Source organism: Podarcis raffonei, chromosome 7, assembly GCF_027172205.1.
Source record: "Podarcis raffonei isolate rPodRaf1 chromosome 7, rPodRaf1.pri, whole genome shotgun sequence".
NCBI classification, from domain to species: domain Eukaryota; kingdom Metazoa; phylum Chordata; class Lepidosauria; order Squamata; family Lacertidae; genus Podarcis; species Podarcis raffonei.
Window position 1 is genome coordinate 65,245,671 of NC_070608.1, and position 15,784 is coordinate 65,261,454.

Sequence of the window (15,784 nt, forward strand, 5' to 3'; positions counted from 1 at the left end):
AAACACTCTTTGGGTTTGGTCAGTCAACCACGCACAAATCCACCTAAGCGTAACCTCATCCAGCCCACATTTTACAATTATTTCTGCAATAATATCATGGGGGACTTTGTCAAAAGCCTTAGTGAAATCAATATATACTACATTCCCAGTGTTCCCCTGGTTCACCAAGCTTGTAACTCTTATCAAAAAAAGAAATGAGATTCACCTGGCATGACCTGTTTCTGAGAAACCAGTGCTGGGTCTTGGTAATCACAGAATCATTTTGTAAGTGCTTACAAAATGTTTAATTACCGTATTTTTTGCTCTATAAGACTCACTTTTTCCCTCCTAAAAAGTAAGGGGAAATGTGTGTGCGTCTTATGGAGCGAATGCAGGCTGTCCCAGAAGCCAGAACAGCAAGAGGGATTGCTGCTTTCACTGCACAGCGATCCCTCTTGCTGTTCTGGCTTGAGATTCAGAATATTTTTTTTCTTGTTTTCCTCCTCCAAAAACTAGGTGCGTCTTGTGGTTGGGTGCGTCTTATAGAGTGAAAAATACGGTACCTGTTCTAGGACCCTTCCTGGCATCAATGTCAAGCTGACTTGTTGATAGTTACCCGAGTCTTCTCCCCGCCCCATTTTGAAGACGGGGACATTTGCTTGCCTCCAGGCCACAGGGACCTCACCTTTTCTACAAGAATTATCAAAGAACACAGACAGAGGCTCTAAGATTACATCTGCAAGCTGCTTTAGTTCCCTTGCGCCCTGGAGATGATGAAACATACAAACAAGCCTTTGCTTAGTGGAAAACTGGGCAATGTTTACCGGGGTGCCCAAACATTTTTCAAAGAGGGCCAGATTTGATGAAGTGAACATGCATGAGGGTCGACCTTTTTTTTAGGATTTAACACCAATACATAAACTGCCACAGGACCAGATTAGGCCCAAAATGGACTTTGGGCATGTCTGATTTAGCCTAAAGTGGGAATGCTTTTCACCAAAGCTTTCATCAGTCGCAAAAAGTTGTTCCATCCCGTCATTTAGCGCAGAAGCAGCTGAAGATGGGAGCAAGTGTGTTCAGCCATTCAGGATGAGAACAGAAAGCATTCTTCTCACTAAACTGGTTTCATGGCATCTTCATATAGCCAAATCTGATATGTGATATTGTGACATCATCATACTGGCCATGTGACCCTCATGGTTATCTTCCAGTTCAGATCCTCTTCTTTAGGCTGCTTTTTTAATTTGCAAGGGGAAATGGGTTGGACGGAAATGGGTTGGGGGAAAGGAAAGAATCACAGAACGCTGCACAAGATGTAGTTTGAGTGCGAGTCACAATGCCCTGCAATTGATGACACATGAAAATTCCGAAACGCTAAGCGCTGTCAAAGGGCTCATAGAGAAGTACCTAGATCAAAACCGTGAGTTCACTGAACTTTGACAGCAAAGTAGCTTTTCTAGCAATGCTCAGTTTTATCATATTTCCACAGTCTCGGCTTTGGTTTCTTCTCATTTCTAAGCTATGAGGAAAGAATTGTTTTTAAGTGAACGTTTTTACATTTCGCTACAAATATGAGCCACAATGTGGTATGAAATGAGCGTGCATATCGTAGGGTTTTTAATGACAGCATTTCCTATAGTTAAACATAAGGATAACTAGCTAAACTGACTTCAAAATATAATTTTGTTTTTGAATGCTGTTTTCCTAGTCACTGGTGTTCTAGCTATGACATTAAAGCAACAAACGCTTTATCTACCAAAAACAAACGTTGCATTCCCTTCACCAAGTGGCAACTCTGCTTGCAATAAAATTAAGTGGAACTCCAATGAAAAGGTTTTCAGCTGTGTGCAAAGAAGAAACATAGAATGCGGGCTACCCGCGCCACATGTTTTTAACCCAGGTTTTTATTCTCGGAGAAAACAATACAGTAAAGCTAATATTGAAGAGGATCTGCACTGTTCTGGTAATACTATCATGTAAGTTTCCATATACTGAAAAGGCTTTAATGTGTGGGTCTTTAGAACTAAAATATGGTAGAGAGTTTCTGTGGCATTATTTTCTGAATTGAACAAAGGAAACAAAACAGCAACAACACTTGTTTTGGCCATGCTTAAGGTTAAGCTGCGCCTGCTGCAGTAAATCTTTTGATTGGCTCTTCCAGTTTTCTTTCCGACTCCAATCCTACATAAACTAACCTGGAAGTAAGCCCCTACTGACATCAGTACCACTTAGTTCTGTTAACGCCTCCCCACAATCTGCTGCTATTTATCCCTCGGGGTCAAGAGAAAGTGTTAATCTCCTTCCAAGCACCTGGGCCTCAACTGTATTTGCATCAAACACACACACACCATCTCTTTCCATGCATCTCAGCCTCATCTGCATTTGCATCAACTGCATTTGCATTTGCTAGACCGCTATCAAAACTTTTGCATGGGATCCGAGTGCGGGTTTGCAGCCGCCGAGTCGCTCGGTCCTAACTTCTTGGCGACTCAAGCGCGTGCCCTCTTCTGCATGCATGCAAGAAACTGCTAATGTAAAACAAGGAGGGCAAAAGCTGCTTAAAAAAAACACAACACGAATGCAACCATTCCGATTTACCCGATGTAGATTTTTTCCGCCCCCCCCCCCAGGGGAAAGATGCTTTCCTCTGACAATTTAGGCTGAAGTAGGCGACCATTTCCCTTTGCAAATAACTGCGGCCTGCGCGCACACAGAAAGCGAGGGAAAGAGAGGCGGAGAGTCAGCGAATGCAGCCTGGTTCTTCTGGACGCCCTTGCATCCTCGCAGTTGGGTTTGCACAAACTGCAGTCCAAACAAACGCGAAGGGCGGCGACGCCGAGATGCCAGAAATGCAAAAGGGGCCGGTGCAAAAGGAGGGGCAGGAGAGGATAATTCGGGGGGCTGAAGGAGCCTCCCCCCCCAAAAAAAATGCAATGCTAGATATGAGGCAGCATGAAGTTGGCCGCTGCCCGGAATAGGGCCAGCAAGGCGCCGCCTCGCGCCTGAGGAGGAAGGACCCCCCCCGGCCCGTTCCCATGGCGACTGCTTTCCTGTAACGCGCGCCGGGGCCCGAAGGAGGAGCGCGAAGGCGTTGCCTGGCTTCGAGGCCATGCACCACCCTATGGAGGCTGGTGGGGGAGAGCCCGCTTCTTCTCCTGCTGCTGCCGCCTCGGAGACGAGCGGGAGTTTCGGGGGCTTGCCTGGGTATGGGGGGGACCAAAAGGATGGCGGGGACGGGGAGGCCCCGACGCCAAGGAAGCGGCGCGCCACTTGCCTCCCCAAGGGGAGATGCTGCGGCCTCAAGTTCGCGCTTAAAACACTCACCTTTCTTGCTCTCCTCTCCTTCTCCCTCAGCCCGTAGGTCCTGCAGGAGGGCAAGGGAGCCTGTTTTTCTCAGCTCCATTTCTATACCCTCCAATATTTCGCCCATGAAAATAGAAATGTCCCCTCCAACATTTCTCCAATGAAAACAGGGACGTCCTATTCCATACCCTCTAATATTTCTCCAATGAAAACAGGGACATCCTATTCCATACCCTCTAATATTTCTTCAATTAAAATAGGGACATCCTATTCCATAACCTTCAGCATTTCTACAATGAAAATAGGGAACTCTTATTCCATACCCTCCAACATTTCTCCAGTGAAAATAGGGGCATCATGTTGTTGTTGTGTAGTCGTTTAGTCGTGTCCGACTCTTCATGACCCCATGGACCAGAGCACGCCAGGCACTCCTGTCTTCCACTGCCTCCCACAGTTTGGTCAAACTCATGCTGGTAGCTTTGAGAACACTGTCCAACCATCTCGTCTTCTGTCGTCCCCTTCTCCTTGTGCCCTCCATCTTTCCCAACTTCAGGGTCTTTTCCAGGGAGTCTTTTCCCTCCAACGATTCTCCAGTGAAAATAGGGATGTCCTATTCTGTACTCTCCAATATTTCTCCGATGAAAATAGGGATATCCAAAGGAAAAGTGGGACATTCCCAGCTCAAATCAGAAATGGGGACGGCTTATGTAAATCTGGGACTGTCCCTGGAAAATAGGGACACTTGGAAAAGGTCTGCATTCCCCCTCCAGATTGGAATCGGGTTCAAAAAACCCCATCTCTGGACGTTTCTCCCCTCCTCAAGTGAGGGTTAAAACCAGTTTGGCATTCCCCAGGTCGCTTGGTTTTCATTTTGTTCTCGCCCACGGTGGGAACTGTGGCTAATTCCGTCTCCCTGCCATGTGTATAAATGTGACAGGAGATGTGGGGAACATACATTTGTTGCAAAGGGATCAAGTGATGGAAAGAAAGGAAAGAAAAGTGCATTGATTAGGGTGCATGTCTGATGCAAAATTGCCTTCCACTTTCTGCCTTGTTAGAAATGCGGCTGCATGGGTAACAAATAGCAAGGCACAGCCAAAGCATTACGAATGGCAATGTGCATTGCTGTTTAGCACTTCTTCATTTCTTATTTCCCCTTTCATTCTTTTCCCAGCCTAAGTAATACCTGCAAATTAATGAGCCCCTGTTGTTTCCCTGGCACTCTAGTGCTTCATGCTTCTTCTTTTCCTGATTAAGGCAATGTATAAAAGGTAAAGGGACCCCTGACCATTAGGTCCAGTCATGACCGACTCTGGGGTTGCGGTGCTCATCTCGCTTTATTGGCCGAGGGAGCTGGCGTACAGCTTCCAGGTCATGTGGCCAGCATGACTAAGCCGCTTCTGGTGAACCAGAGCAGCGCGCAAAAACGCCGTTTACCTTCCCGCCGGAGTGGTACTTATTTATCTACTTGCACTTTGACGTGCTTTCAAACTGCTAGATTGGCAGGAGCAGGGGCCGAGCAACGGGAGCTCACCCCGTCATGGGGATTCGAACTGCTGACCTTCTGATCAGCAAGTCCTAGGCTCTGTGGTTTAACCCACAGCGCCACCCGCATCCCATAAGGCAATGTATATACCCCAGTTTATTCTGCAACCAATGTGCTCCCAATGCAGTTTTGGGAAGTGGTGTACACACAAGTGTTAGCCACCATATATATCCTATGGTTTCTTGTGAAGTACTGCATTCTGATACATTCCCTCTCAAACCAGCTTTAATCTGAATCGAGAAAAAAACAATTTAGCTGCACTTTAAGCCAGTAATGAGTACACAGCCTCAGTCCCTTTTCCCACCACTCATATACAGCATCTCTTTTCCTGATTTTGCCTAACATATCTGCTTCTTCTGATTTTTATTCCTATTGTGTACTTCATGTCTCTTTCCTTCTGCTCTTCATATCAAATCACTCCGGGTCTAGGTCCTTCTAGACAACCTATTTGCGTTGATGTCATAAGATTAAAGCACCTCTTTCCAAATAAAAGAATTTTTTTTTCTAGTCCCTCAGACAATGGGAATGTCATTGTGCATTTGTCACCTATTGGATAGTGCCTATGAAACTACTAGGAGTCACAGCAAAAGTCATCCTGCTCTGTCAATATGCTTTGGCTTTGTTAAATAAATGCTAATTTTAATTTTATTGCTTTATTAATTTCAGTTCCTTAATGTGTGCATTCACGGTGCCCCATGAGAGTCACTGCTCAGCCCATGTTTTACTTTTCTTTTTTATTAGTAAACACTGTGAGCCAGACCTTGCCTCTCCCCAAAGGAATGCTTGCTCCTATTTTTCAAACTTTTTTTTTTAAAAACACACACACACCAATGTAATCTTTTGGAGAAGGACTCTCTCCTCTGCTGTCCTGAATCACAGCACTTTGATTTGTTAAAAAAGAAAAGAAGTAATGACTTTCGCCTGTTACTGTGTTAGCTGGAGTTGGAACAAACCTTACTCTAAGAGCATGGGGGGGGGAAGCAGGATCCTATATGACCTTTCACCCCTCCTTACTCTGTCATCTGCTGTTTGTAGTATATCCTTCTGCTATTCCCAGTTTTCTTTTCTTATACCCATAAGCCTACCCAGATGAATATTAGCTTGTTTTCTGGTGGACAGTTCACAAGATCACTCTATGGTGATCTTTTTTTATTTTGACTTTGGCAATCCTAACCCTAGCACAGAATATGACTTGGTTGTGCCGTTTGTCATTAGGGAGAGCCTCTTTTCTGCCTAGCCCATCTTGATTTCTTTATCTTTTTGTTTCATTCCTAATCTGCATCTAGGTTGGTCAGGGGAAGCAAGAACAACAAGTCTGCTAGCTTAGTGGGAAAAGAAGACTTTATACCTGGCATTTATGGGAACAGCACCTTCTCTCGCCAGGTACACTAAACTTTTAGTCACAGAGACAGCTTTAAAACCATGTTTCTTCTGCACATCCAGTCTTGTGACCAAGTAGGTATGAATTTATCACATTAATAATATAATACATTCTTATCCCTATATTTAAGGTGAGTAGTTCAGTTCAGTTACAAGGAAAAGCCATACAAATGTGGAATAAAAACAACAAAAGCCTGTCTTTCGATAGGTTCCAAGGATATGCACAAGTTAACAAAAAATGGGAAGTAACTAACAAAATGCTGTCCTGTAAGTATTTTTGTGCTTGGTCAAAAACTCAGAATGGCAGCTTAAGACTTAACTTAAAAAAATAAATAAATCTTGCATTGATGGTAAAAAGGGTTCTAAACAGTCAAACCAAACCAAGAGCCAAATAAACGAGGCCCAAATTACAAGTCTCAGGTGTCTCAAAGATGCAGAACTGATAATTAGAAAGACTGACTAACCTTTTTTTTTCATTTGTAAGAATAATTAGATTTTTCATGAACAGTATTTGCTTATTGGTTCAAAGTGGCTGCAGACATGGAAAGCTCTCAGAGCTCCCCATCCTCACCTCTTGGAGTGGAATATATGCTGGCTTTGACATCATATTTGTTCTTTTGAAAGAACTATTAGATGGTGTGGGGAAGGAGGGGGTGGGGTGAATATTACAACATTCTTACATCGAGTCTTCTAAATGTGGAGAAGGTGTGTGGTGCTGTGCAGCTACACTTCCAGGTTGCAACATGCAAGATATCTCATTCCACGCCAGTCCTTCTTGGAACACCCGTCTTACAGAGATAAGCACGATACAAAGCTACACATGTGTATTGTAAGGCTAGCCTCTTGAGCATGTGTAAGGCTAGCCTCTTGAGCATGGGAGTAGGTATTTTCCTTTCCCTATAACATTTCCTGCGTAGACAGTTTTATGCAGTGGACAAATTATAGTGATGGTGGAATGAAATCCACGAGCCCCCGCAATAGCAATTTTATCCAAATGATGTTACCCAGAAAAGAAGTTCTAGAAGCCTGTACTCCCCTTACAATTCTCTGAAACCCATGAGTGGAAACCTTGCAGTCAGTCTTGACCTCCGTTCTGATCTCAGTGGGTGACAAAATCAGCTTTCCTTTTCCAGCTTGTTGTTTTGGCTGCAAGAATTGGGTTTCGAGGACAAAAAAATTGAAAATCCCAGTGTGCTTACAGAACCTCACACATAGCCCTTTAGATCATGAGCTTTGTGAAAACCTATGATATACAGGCAGCCCCTTGTATATGTGCATTCAAAATGTGCTTGACCATGTATACTTGCATTGCGCCAAACCCGGAAATGACCTGGAAATGTCATAAAGACGCCACTGAACGCCACTAAAAGGGTGGAATGGGGTGTTTGCAGGCTTTTTCAATGGGCTTCATTTATACACAATTTCACCAACGCATGTGGTGCCATGGAACATTACACCCATGTAAAATGGGGCTGCCTGTACAGTGTATTGTTGTAAAACCCCCCCCCCATGTTTATGGTTGCATTGTTTTGAACGGCTTTTGGATAGTTTTGCCGTTTCCTTCCTCCTTGCAGAGAAATATTTGAGGTCAATTTGGGAGAGTCAAAGTGGTTTCAGGACTGCTCTCCTGTACTGTTTCAGACACTTGGCTTATATACTTGCGTATGTGTTTGCGTTGTACATTTCTGAACATTTATTTTATATTTGGGACCTTAGAATTCTTATAGCATTGTGTTTCTTTGTTGAAGTTTACTGGGTAATAAAACCCAGTTAGGTTCATCCATGCATATCTTAAGCAGAAGGAGCAGGATTTTGTTTGCCTGTTCAGCAAGCCTGCATAAAAATAAGCCTTATTGGGGCTTTCATCAGTGTAAACCTGTATATGATTTCACTTGAACAACAGATACAGTAACAAATGTTTATTACTGTTGTTTGAATGTCCGGATTTATATGTTTTCTCCTAACTACAATTCTCGACCAGTTCCCACTCTGTTTAAAACATAAGTTTAACTGTGATAGAGTTACAGAGCACCTTAATCTCCATGAGTGATGCAAGATTCCAGGCATGCTTTACTCATCAGGGTCTGTGTTTCCTTGGGAAAATGAGGTGTAGTGGAGACTGTAGTGTCTTTATGATACATGGTTTATTTACACATATATGCAACCTAAGTCTACCATGGAGAGATCTCCAGCATTATAATCCAATAACTTCTGGCTTCTCCCATAGTCATGGCATTAGATTCAAAACAGACATCAGTATCCTCCTTTTTTTTTACTCTCTGTCCAGCCCACTGCTTAACTCCTAACTGCCATTCTAAACTCTAACCTTAAAACCTAAACGGCCTCGGTCCAGTATATCTGAAGGAGCGTCTCCACCCTCATTGTTCTACCCGGACACTGAGGTCCAGCACCGAGGGCCTTCTGGCGGTTCCCTCACTGCGAGAAGCCAAGTTACAGGGAACCAGGCAGAGGGCCTTCTCGGTAGTGGCGCCCCTGTGGAACGCCCTCCCACCAGATGTCAAAGAGAACAACAACTACCAGACTTTTAGAAGACATCTGAAGGCAGCCCTGTTTAGGGAAGCTTTTAATATTTGATGTATTACAGTATTTTAATATTTTTTGGGAAGCCGCCCACAGTGGCTGAGGAAGCCCAGCCAGTTGGGCGGGGTATAAATAAAAAATTATTATTATTATTATTATTATTATTATTATTATTATTATTAACCCACTGCTCTAAACCCTTGGCTTTTATCCCCTGAGGTAGGGAGGAAGCCAATATGTGCTTTTCACACTTAGCCCCTTTGATACTTCATAATCATTTGTTCCCCCACTCCCGGGCTATCATCTCAAGGAAGCTTGTCTGACTTAATTGGCACCTAACTCATGTCAATTTCCTAGGATTCAGGTGGGGTCACAATTTAAGACATCTGTCTGACTGAATTAGCTCTCACGTATGCTAATTACAGGCTTATCAGTGGGTCCACCCCACCTCTTAAACTACACCCTAATACACACTTGGGTCCACCTTAAATACACATGAGTCTGGCTATTTCCCTGGTTCTAACATCCCAACCTTAATTAAATTCTAGCACTATCTAGAATTCAGGATGCCTTGCACCCACAGATTCATTTGCAACATATATATCACTTTCTCCATATATGCAGTTAGTGAAACATAAGATAAATGTCATTACAGAAACCACACTTCTGTAATTTGGAATCTGATTTTTCTGCTGAAAAGAAATTTCATTCATCAGAAGAGAAGATTGCTAGAGAAGGTGAGCAAGTGCAAATATTCTATAAGCTGAGAAATTATAAAACAACTTTTGTAAGCAAACTCAACTCTTGGTCTTTTACAGGTGTTCTTACAGGTGCGTTTTATAAGGTAAGAACAAAATAAACATCAATCCTTTAAGAATAATTTTTAAAGAAGCCTATGCTTTCTTGTCATGATTCTTATTTCAAAGGAAGTTTCGTATGCATTATTCAGGTGTGAGTCCTTGAAGGATTTTTCCAATTCCTTCACAAACACAATTGAGGTTTTAGCTGTCTGCCATACAGCTCAATCAATGCCTATTTATTTTGGGACTTTCTACTTGACATTGTACATAGGATTGCATTGTTAGTGAAGTTGTGTGAATACCTTGGCAGATATACAGTAATACTGCACTTCACATGTTTATCTAAGGCTGCTTCTATTTGGAAAACATGGCAGGGATATTGATCATCATCATCATCATATTTTTTTTATGCTGCCATTAAAAAAAAATCATGCTTGAAGCATCTTTCAACAAACAAAATAGGTAAACATCTCAGAAATCAACAAGCACAGAGAACAATTTCATAATAAAATAATTTAAAAAGGCAAGCAGATATAACAGCAACCCCCCCCCCCAACATTTTCATGCAATAGCATTCCATTAACAACATTTCACTTCCTGACCATATAAAAATAACAAGGGAGCTTGACAGTTTCACCTTGGTACTAGACATTTCACCATAACATTTCTCACAGTCCATCTCCTGCAGCATCTTCTTCCAAAGGCAGGAGATGGATAAGCTGGAGACACCTCTCCCATGATGTTTCATCACACTCAGCAACACAGCCACAATGGACTTCTAGCCCATTCTTCTACTCCACACTGCAAATGCGGAATTGGAGCTGTTCACACAGGCAACAAAAGCCAACAAGCGATTTCAGCAATGGCAGTTGTGCCAAACCCCACACGACTCTGTCCCTTGTTTCTCCAGTTTTGCATGCTGCACTTTTAATGTAGCAAGAACCACAATACATATGGCAGCTTTTTGACTGCAGTGCAGTTACAATCTCAGGAGTTTTCACTGGTAGATTGCTGTTGCAACGACTGTCTCATGATGTTCATAAGAAATACAATCGTATAGTGCAGCCTTCTTCAAGTGTGGGTCCACAGATGTTGGATTACAATTCCCATTATCCCTGACTATTAGCTAAATTGCTTGGGTTTGATGGGAGCTGTAGTCCAACAACGTGTAGGAACCCAAGATTGAAGAATTCTGCCGTAGTGTATAAAGATGAAATAACTGCATCCACTGGTTGCTAAGGATGATTCAGCAAGTCAACCATGACTGCGTTTCTTTCATACTTTTATTGCTAGTTGTTGACTATTTTATATTAATCTGAGCCTTTTAATTGTGTTTTAAATCTAGACTGTTTCATACCTTCTCTCTTGCAATTATTTCCCCATCTTTTATTGATTCTTGTTGATTTTAATACTATAATGTTGTTGATTTTAATAATGGTATATTGTATTATTACCATTATTTAGCTTGTTTCTTTGGAAGCTACCCAGGGAATATTTATTGATGGGCAGCTGTATAAATTCAGTATGCACAGATAATCAATTAAAGCAAACATTCAAACATATATGCTGCTAACAGTCATTAAAAACAACAACCACAAACCCCTGTTGGTGTAGGTGTTGGTAGTTATTAGCTCTGCGTCTTTGAGACACCTTGACAACTGAATGCTGTCATCTTTGCACTCCCTATTAAGCTTTATTTTGCTTTCATTTTAGAAGTGATCATTTGGATCAGACTCTAGCAGGGTCTATCCAAGGCCTCTGATGGTTGAAAACATTTCAGATTATCTGAATTTGTAGCATAAATAGAGGTAAAAGACTAGATGGACATTGCAATATATAGTAGCAACATAGCTTGAAATCTGTGCTTCCTCTTCGCTGCTCATACATAGCTCCTTTCTGGCCGTATGTGCCTCAAGTCTACCAAGCCAGCTTGTCTTATTCAGTTCTAAAATCACACACAAATCCTTCAGTAAACCTCTTTAGGATTTCTGCAGTCCAACAGGTGGGTCTGAGGTTAGGTAAAGGTAAAGGGACCCCTGACCATTAGGTTCAGTCGTGACCGACAGGTTGCGGCGCTCATCTCGCTGTATTGGCCGAGGGAGCCGGCGTCCAGCTTCCGGGTCTTGTGGTCAGCATGACTAAGCCGCTTCTGGCAAAGCAGAGCAGCGCACGGAAACACCGTTTACCTTCCCGCTGGAGTGGTACCTATTTATCTACTTGCACTTTGATGTGCTTTCGAACTGCTAGGTTGGCAGGAACAGGGACTGAGCAACAGGAGCTCACCCTGTTGTGGGGATTCGAACCGCCGACCTTCTGATCGGCAAGTCCTAGGTTCTGTGTTTTAACCCATAGTGCCACCGGCGTCCCAGGTCTGAGGTTAGTTTTAGGATTAAAACACGAAGCATGATTCTTTAGAAATGATGTTCTGCCTTACAAATATTGAAGTGGCTCTGCTCTTTTACAGGACCATTATAATGCTGCAATGGAACAGCTGGCCGCTCTTAGCTTGTCCAAAAATACTAGGACATCACAGGTAGTATTAGTTTGCCAAAATGTTTTAACAATCCAGTTTACTTACTTTTGAATTTCCAGTGTTTGTTCTGAATTGCATACCAACAGCATTTTGTTTTTAAATGTTCCGCTTATTTCAGCTCAGCCCAAATAGCTGCAGACAAGCACCATATCATTCCTGGAGCTATATACATAATCAAGGCAACAAGGCAGTGAGCAGGTAAAGAAACGTGTTCTTAGCTTTTTAAACAAAACTGAACAGAACAGTCCAACATAAGCAGATAGCCACTTCTTCATTTAGCAAAAGGAATTGTCAACAGCTTTAGGGTGTCTGTGCACCAGCACTCCTGTGTTGCAAATCTTTGTTACTTTGATTTGTCTCCTGTTGTATGGTGTCTTGATGCTGCTGTTCTGTGCATGCTTTTCCTGCTACCCTTTCCTGGAATGTGTGACTTGTTTCTTTAAAAAACCTTAAATAATTGCATAGAAAGCAGAACCAGTGACCCTGATTTGAATAATAATAATAATAATAATAATAATAATAATAATAATACCCTGCCCATCTGGCTGTGTTTCCCATATATAAAGGACTTGAGTTACTATCTGTAGGATAGTAAAGTATTTGTTGGTTCAAGGAAAAAATAGGTATAAAAGGAGAATTACCTGGATGCTAGGATCTAGGTATGGGGCAAGAACTCTGGGGTGAGAGAACACCAAGAAGAGATTTAAAATCACAAAACATGCAGCAAAGCAAAGCATGGAAATACAGGCTGTTAGACCTTTAAAATGCCATTGTGAGTTACAAAACTTCCCTCTTCCTTTAGCATAGAAAAAGACAACACGTTCAGTAAGTTTAAAAATAGGTATCAGCTGCAATACCATATGCTTATTATGGGGGGCCTTCCTGCAGAATGGAGGCAGAGGGTTGGACACTCCCCCACAGAGCCCTGATCCAAACTGAGCACCTCCACCACCGTCTTTTGAAAAAGACAATGGGAGCATATTGCTTGTGTACTGTGTACTGCATATGAAACTTAATGTACCACTGGACAAGCTACTGTGGTTATATGTTATTCTTGTATTTACATGAAAACCAATAAAAATTACTTTTTTGGGGGGGGAAACAATGGGAGCACTAAAACCTAATTTGTTCCCAAATAGTGCTTAAAAGTTAAAATTTGGCTTCATTTCCCCTGTGGTAACAGACATTGATAGACTAATCCTCTGTGGATTTATCTCATCTCTTTTTAAAGTATCCTATGCTAGTAGCTTCTACGGCTTCCATTTGCAAGGAACTCCATAGAACAGTTATGGGCTGCTTGAAGTACCTTATTGTTTGTCTAGAGCCTTCTTTTGGTCTGTCTGCTTTTGAGTGTTAATTTGCTGAAAACATTAAAGGCTTGCTTCAGGGTGCATATCCAGGCACTTTGGCTTCAAATATATTTATTTTTATATCCAGGATGAGTGATGCTATTGGCTCTATAAATTGTCCACTAGAGGGGTAATGCGATACCATTCCATATTCTCTCTTTTCCCCCTCAGAGACTTCCATAGACGTTTGGGGGAAATGCCGTCTAGCTCCAGTGATGTTCCTATAAACTTCATCCACACTAATAATCCTCTGGTACAGTCTTTTATAAAGAGATGCCACACAGTTTCTTATCTTGAAACCCAGAAAGCAGCTTTGGAGAACTGCAATAGAAATGGAGATGGGGATTTTTTAAAAAACGAAGCCATTGCTTCTGCTGCTTATCCTGCTACAGATGGTAGTAGTGATGACATGCTTTCTGTAATCAGATCGAGTTTGAAAAGAGGAAATGGCAACGTAGAGGACAAGCCTTCAATAGAAAAAGAGATATCTGAAAATGAGAAAAGAAATAAAGAGTTGCTGAAATATTTAAAAAACGTGAATGTTAACCTAAAACCGGATCCTATAGAAGTCAAGGAAGACGTTTCCTCTTCATCTGAGAGTGATACATTTTCATACCCTGATTTTCTTCCCCCGCCTTACAATACCTGGGATTTACAAAAAATGTCCTCATCAAAATTTGATGAATGGAAATCATCCTTTAATCCGCCTCTCGAAGAATCACTTTGCAAGCTAATTTCCCGTCTGGTGGAAATGGAGAAGTTGCAACACTTGACGATATTAAAAGAAAGGACAAGAGAGACTGTTTCTCCCACTATGGCTGTTAACAACCGCACCAGTTTTTCAAAAGATGCACACCAGTTTAAGCAACTGAAGCAATCCGATAGTTCATGTCCTCAGGCAGGTTTTGATGGAGATCTTCACCATTTTGGCTGCTGCATGCAAGAACTGGACATGCCAAAATGCACTTGCCAGCGCTGTCATAGTAAGTGGAATTCTGGAGCATCTTCCCCTGCACGGCCGTCCACAAAGCCCTGCCGAGCATCGTGCAGTAGGTGCAACAAGTGCGCCAAAGCTCCAGTAATCTTAGACTCAAGAAATGTACCCGCACGGAGAGCTCTGTCATGCTCCGGAAGCTCACAAAAAATTCGATCTGCTGTCAAAACAACTTCAGCAAAGTTGCTTTTACCCAGTGCAGCTGTAGCTTACTCCTTACCTGACAGCGAAAGTTCAAAATGGAAGCAGCCAAGGACAAAACGAAAACCTTGTAGAAAAAATGGAGCGCTAACGAGTAAACTAAAATCCATACCTGTTATTTCAAAAGAAAAATGCTCGCCTGCTGACCAGCAATGATCTGTTGAACTAAGTCATCAGGCATTCATTAGTATTCGAGCAAAAGGAATGAGCAATGGTGATTTGGAAAGCTGTATCCAGTTTTTAATCTGTGTTATATGAAAATATCAGATTTTATTTTTTCCGGGAGAACATTTTCATGTAAGATTTTCAAAGAAACCGATAGCAAAAAAGGATTCCTACCTTTCTATCATATAGTAATAATTGTAATCATAGTATTCTTTATCTTTTTAAAAAATTAATGTTAAGATGGTTTTTTTATATAAAAAAGTTTAAATTGAATAGGCAAATAAAGTGCAGTCCTTGTGCTATTGGTGTGATTCTAAAGTGTAAAAGATAAATGAGGAATTAAACATGCATTGATAATTGGCTTCAGAGGATTACTCTAGTTTTATATTGATAAGCTAAAACCGTAACTTCCATGCTCAGAGGCAATATACTTCTGATCAGATACTAAGGGGAAATCAACATAATTTGGTTATAGCCATCTGAAGTCATCCTAATGCCATCTGGTTTACTGGTTGGACACATAATATCATACTAGATTAAAAGACCTAGGTATCTGGTCTGGATTTTTGTGTGTACTTGTAATAAATTTGTATTTGGAAATTTGCCAGAATGGAAAGGAAACCACTGCAGATTATTTTTTTGCAACGGTATAGTTTAGCCATTTAACCGGTAGTCCTGTGGGCTCCTGGTTGATGATAGATCAGAGCAGCTCTTCCCCTTTGCCTGCAGAGGGAGATCCATCACTGGAGACCCATTGATTTTGACCACAGAATCCCCCTCTGCTGTCAATGTGTCTACAACACAAGGGAGAACAAAAGGGGTGTCCTGGTGCAGGTTGAGGGAGGCCTTGGATTTTCAGGCTCCCAAGCTACCTTGAAATACTTCCAAACTAGGAGGAAAATTATTTCAGTGAGAGGGAAATTGAAGGGTGGGGTGGGGAGAGCACTGGTGTTTAGAGTAGGGGGAAACGTCCTTCCTCAGCTTTTGGCTTGA

The 15,784-nt window shown here is 42.0% G+C and overlaps 1 protein-coding gene across 6 annotated transcripts; it reads left to right on the forward strand.

Annotated features, from left to right (window-relative positions):
- Positions 1–1,278: 1,278 nt before the first annotated feature.
- Positions 1,279–15,392, forward strand: FAM217A (family with sequence similarity 217 member A). 6 transcript variants are annotated; one of them, XM_053396982.1, is made up of 7 exons: positions 1,279–1,955; positions 6,115–6,211; positions 9,405–9,486; positions 9,568–9,593; positions 12,014–12,082; positions 12,201–12,280; positions 13,603–15,392. In XM_053396982.1, the coding sequence occupies exons 1-7, from the start codon at positions 1,705–1,707 to the stop codon at positions 14,780–14,782; spliced, it is 1,785 nt and encodes a 594-aa protein (XP_053252957.1). In that variant the 5' UTR covers positions 1,279–1,704; the 3' UTR covers positions 14,783–15,392. The 6 variants fall into 6 exon arrangements, with proteins under 6 accessions (XP_053252957.1, XP_053252958.1, XP_053252961.1 ...); XM_053396984.1 differs by lacking the exon at positions 1,279–1,955 and adding an exon at positions 2,834–3,183 and having other exon boundaries at positions 13,603–15,388; XM_053396986.1 differs by lacking the exon at positions 9,568–9,593 and having other exon boundaries at positions 1,869–1,955; positions 13,603–15,387.
- The last annotated feature ends 392 nt before the right edge of the window (positions 15,393–15,784 follow it).